The following is a 5067-nucleotide window of genomic DNA, read 5'->3' as shown; positions in this document are numbered from 1 at the left end:
TATAATCCACAAATGAGTGAGATCATGTGGTATTTATCTTTCTCTGACTGGCTTATTTCACTTAGCATAATGCTCTCCAGTTTTATTCATTTCAAACGGGCCAGATCCGGCCCGCAGGCCGTAGTTTGCCCACGGCTGGTCTAAAGTTTTATCTGGGTATGCTCATTTTATTAAATAAATTGGTCAACAATCCTTGTAATCACATTCAGTGTTTTTCATATCACTATCCCAAGTAAATGATTTCTGATGTGGATTCACCCATACCTTCGATAATTGAAATAATGCCTGCACAATAGTAAGCATTATATAATTTCTAAGAGAAAGTAAAGATGGAAGGCAGGTAGATAAGTGGGTGAGTGACTTGATGGACAGATGGACCTATGAACATGTATCTCTCCTACGTCTAATTCTCTGGCACTTTACATACAATAATTTTAAAAATCACAACTTAAGAGCACTTCAGAGCTAAAAAAACAAGCATTTTTTTATGTCAAGTACAGTGGAGCCTTGACTTACGAGTGTCCCAACTAACGAGTTTTTCGAGATACGAGCCGTCCCTCGGCCGATTTTTTGCTTTGAGTTGCGAGCTAAAATTCGGGTTACGAGCCAGCTTCAGATACCCCACTGCTAGCTGGCGCAGCGAACGTCACAGTGAACGCCACATCAGCCCAGCATCATGTGTCTCACTCGTTCACTTTTTGATTTGACATACAAGCAATTTGAGTTACAAGCTCCGCCACGGAACGAATTAAACTCGTAAGTCAAGTCCCCACTGTACTAATATATTCTAATGAGTAAAATGTTCAATCTAGCAATAAAACATATAAAGATCCAACTAAGAAATTTATGTATATGCTTTTGCTAGTAGCTTCTTCTAACAGAACATGTTTCATTTTCCCACTAACTAAATAACTAATAGATCAGAATAGAAAACTGCCTCAAATATCATGTTGATAATTAGTTTTATTCATAGGAATAACATTTACCTGAATGGAAATGTTGCGATCCTGAGCAAATTCAAGTTCTTTGTTTTTCTCAGTTAGTGCCTTCAGTTGATTGTCTGGATAAAAGGAATTTTATGATCACACACAGGCTTAAAACTTGCAATGAACAGGTTTTATCCAACTGCCATTCATATACACTTTAAAATTAAGAAATTGAGTCTCAGAAAGACTGAGTTATATATCGCATTTTAAATCATAAATACATCCCAAATTTACTGTATTTCTAGACCAAATTTTAAAATAGGCTATCCTGTCTCCAAAATTCCATGTGATCATTCCAGCCAACCTTTATAGATAAAAGCATATGTAATTACCAACTTCCTTATTTTTCAATGACATCTTGCAAGTCAAACATAAAAAAAGTGAATTAAATTTACAAATAAGGAAACTGAGCTAAAACATACCAAAAAAGTTAGTAACATTTAACTCCATAAACTGTATACAGAATAAATCACAATAGACACTGTGATTATAATTCAGCTTATTAATCACTGTAAAGAAAGCCTTTAACATGGAAGAAAGGAAATTTTGCTTGATACTCAATTACCAATCCCACAACTTCCACTTATAATGGGCTATCTCTCCTTAATACAGTTTCTCTGCTAAACACATGAAGGTAATTAGGAAAGAATTAACTTTCTGAAATTTTCTTCAATTAAAACTCATCTAAATTATGTGCTAGCAATTTAACAAGCAAATACTTTTAATTATTATTTCCAGTGTTAAGTTCAATTTAAACAATTGGCTTATTACAAGAAAAAACCCTATGAAATTAGTCTAAATTTTCTATTTTGCTTTAAAGTTACTTACTGCTTTCCAAACTTACACATCCAGTATGATAAACTAAAAAAATATAAATGTAATTATACACCTCAAAGGTCTATTTGTTTATCTTTATCCCCATCTTCCCCTCCCTCTCCCTCTTCCAGATCTAACACAAGCAGCTGTAATCAGTCATTTTCCTGAAATTCTTTATCATCACTATTGTACAGACCTTCTTATTATGCCACGGCAAAACAATGTATAGACAATAAACTGGATCTAGTTACTCAATATGTACTTGTGCCCTCATTACAAATGTATCCATATCATACCATCACATGTATGTCGTGTTTTAAAAATGAGTTGTGCCAAAATTAGCTGAAAAACAGCATGACCCAAATAGCCAAAGGGCATGAACCTGGTTAAGAAAGAAGATTGATGTTTTAACCACTCTCATTATTTGCTTCCTGAATTCCTAACCAAATTGAAACCCATCTGTATCTAGTAACAAATACCATGCCCCTACTCTACCAGGTCTTTTTCTGACGTCTGCTTTCTTCTCCTGTAGACAAAGCAAATACACATCATCTTCCCAATAAATGTCAAGACCTTTAAGATCTTGTGTACTTTCTAGTAGTTAATGATGTAAGAAAACTAAGGAAATTAGCTACTCTTCTTTCACCTGAACTAGGATTAAGTAGGAAATATCTTGAGATTAATATTTATAAAAATTATAACAGAAAGTTAAAACAAATGGAATAGGTTTTAGTTTTTCAACAACATAAAAATAATTAAGCACTCTCTTTACCTTTTCAGTTGCATAATTGCTTTTATTTTTTCAAAGCGCTTTCTAAAATATCACATTTGGTCTGTAGAGTAAGTAGATCAGCATGTGGTTCTAGCCATTTTATAAAGAATAGTAATGCACTATTATGAGTTACATATGGCAAAAGAGCATTTTAATAGCACTCAGAACCAAAGGCCCCTGACCAACCAGTGGTTCTTAACCTTCCTAATGCCGTGACCCTTTAATACAGTTCCTCATGTTGTGGTGACCCCCAACCATAAAATTATTTTCGTTGCTACTTCATAACTGTAATGTTGCTACTGTTATGAATCGTAATGTAAATATCTGATATGCAGGATGTATTTTCAGGGGTGGCGACCCACAGGTTGAGAACCGCTGAAAACCTTATTTTCTTTTATAGTCTTTACCACTGAATGAAAAATAAAAATATTACCCTAAGTGAACAGTATTTTCATATATAGTAAGTAGATGTTTCCAAAGTATACAAAAGTGTCAGAAGATCTCAATACTCCACGAATATGATAAAGATGTAATTAAGCCCTAGCTGGTTTGGCTCAGTGGATAGAGCATCGGCCTGCAGACTGCACAGTTCCCGGTTCGATTCCAGTCAAGGGCACATATCCAGGTTGTGGGTTCCACCCCTAGTAGGGGGCGTGCAGAAGGCAGCCAGTCAATGATTCCCTCTCATCGTTGATGTTTCTATGTCTCCCTCTCCCTTATTCTCTGAAATAAATAAAAATATATTTTTTAAAAAAAGATGTAATACTTACTGAGCTTCTCCAGCTCAAGCCGCAAGCTTTGGCACTCTCGGGTCTCATTCACAAGTCTCTCCTGGCTGTGCGACAGCCTCTTCTCTACCTCAAAGTACTGTTGTTCTACAGAAGAGCAGAGGAAAAAAATAATAATAAAACACACTTGTACCCACAATTTCGATACTGCCACTTATTCTTAATAAGCTTCATCTTTAAAATTTAAGACATAGTATTGGAACTGCATTCCAAGTAAGAAAACTTGAGTAAAGGTAAATACATGTAGCACTGAAAATGACTTCAAAAGAAAATAAGACCCGAGGGGGATTTTACAAATTCCTGGTCTATCTGTCCCACTTCAAGGCAGGAAACATATCTTTCACATCTTAGTGTTTCCCCCACACATGAGCCAGTTGATATCTTAGCATAAAGCAGCCAAAATAAGCTTGATTAAAGGGAGAAAAAAATTATTTACAAAAACGGTTCTGCTTTAAAAAAGGCTTGTGTTAAAACAGCGAAAGTATGCCCCAAAGTATACAATTACTACATTTAAGTGAAAACAAATGCGTTAACTTATCACGCGAAGGGCTCTGCGCCAGTTCTGTTCAGCACTGCTATCGGGCCCATCAAAGACACTCAATACATGTGTGTCAATTCATGAATGGAAGGCCGTGGACTACCTTCACCTCTGGGACTCGGGAGATTAATTTTCAACACCTCAATTCTGCTACACACTTTGAAGTAAGAATTTATTCACAACTTTCAGCCAACGTAGCAAAACCCAGTAAACAATCCCCCCAAACAACTGGTAAACCACAGCGTAGAGCGGGCCGTGTGTGTGTGTTACTAATGGTTCGAGCCACTATGGTCGGTAACTTCGCTCTCACCGGAGGGTCTGCTCCAGGCATTAGTAATAAATAGGTCGTCACGTATTTTCCATTAAACTCCAGCTGTCGGAGGTTAAGTCCGACACAGTAAACGCATCTGCCGCCCGTTCCCTTGGCCGCCAGCGCCACGCCCCGCACCCGCGCATCTTTGTGCGCATCCAGTTCCCACGGACCAGCGCCGCTCACACTCGCAACCAGCGCAGAGACGGCCCCTTAGAGCCTGATGATTAGAGTCTAATGATTGGAGTCTGATGGTTGGAGCCTAATGGTTAGACCAACCGAACGCAGGTGAGCCGGCAACACGGCTGACACCGCCACGGTTTTCCGCGCAACTGACGCGCGGGGCGCTCTAGGCTTAGACTGAGGCTGCAGGCTCAGTGCGGGGGAAACAGACCCCAGACCGTCGCAAGTTCGTGTCCCGTGGGACTAGCCTCGTTACGAAGGAAACGGGCCTGGCTGGGGACTCAGATTTACAAAAAGAAACGAACAAAAAGGCTCCTGCGTATCCATCCCACTGAGAGAGGGGCCCGCGAGAGCGAGGAAGCGAGGCTACCAGGGCGGTCGCAGCCAGAGCGAGAGCTCGAAAGCGGGAAAGCCCGGCCACCGCGCCGGAGTCGGGCCCACCCCCCTGAGCGCGGGAAGGGCGTCACTTACCGCTCTCCACCTTAAATTTCTCGTGCCGCCCCTTCAGGCCGTCGATCTCGGACTGCTGGTCGGCCAGGAACTTTTCGAGTTTGTTCTGCACGGACTTCGGCAGCTTGTTCAGCTCCGTGCGCTCCAGGACCTGCTGCAACACCGCCGCCATGTCGGCCAGGCCGGGGGCCGCCGCGGCAGCGGCCGCCGGGGCCCGCGGCGGA

At 40.6% G+C, this 5067-nt stretch overlaps 1 protein-coding gene across 4 annotated transcripts in view; it reads right to left on the bottom strand.

The window, feature by feature from the left end:
- The window catches only part of TPR (translocated promoter region, nuclear basket protein), a 64361-nt gene extending 59300 nt beyond the window's left edge, over positions 1-5061 (bottom strand). For all 4 annotated transcript variants that reach the window (XM_006772943.2, XM_006772944.2, XM_006772945.2 and 1 more), the window contains exons 1-3: positions 4865-5061; positions 3345-3449; positions 987-1060 (exon numbers count right to left, since the gene is read on the bottom strand). In XM_006772943.2, the coding sequence (XP_006773006.1) occupies positions 987-1060; positions 3345-3449; positions 4865-5015 (330 nt within the window). In that variant the 5' untranslated portion in view covers positions 5016-5061. The remainder of the gene's footprint in view (positions 1-986; positions 1061-3344; positions 3450-4864) is intronic.
- Positions 5062-5067: the final 6 nt, after the last annotated feature.

Source organism: Myotis davidii, unplaced genomic scaffold (assembly GCF_000327345.1).
Source record: "Myotis davidii unplaced genomic scaffold, ASM32734v1 scaffold362, whole genome shotgun sequence".
Classification (NCBI taxonomy): Eukaryota; Metazoa; Chordata; class Mammalia; order Chiroptera; family Vespertilionidae; genus Myotis; species Myotis davidii.
The sequence above is the reverse complement of the archived record's forward strand: the minus strand, read 5'-3'. Positions and strand labels throughout refer to the sequence as shown.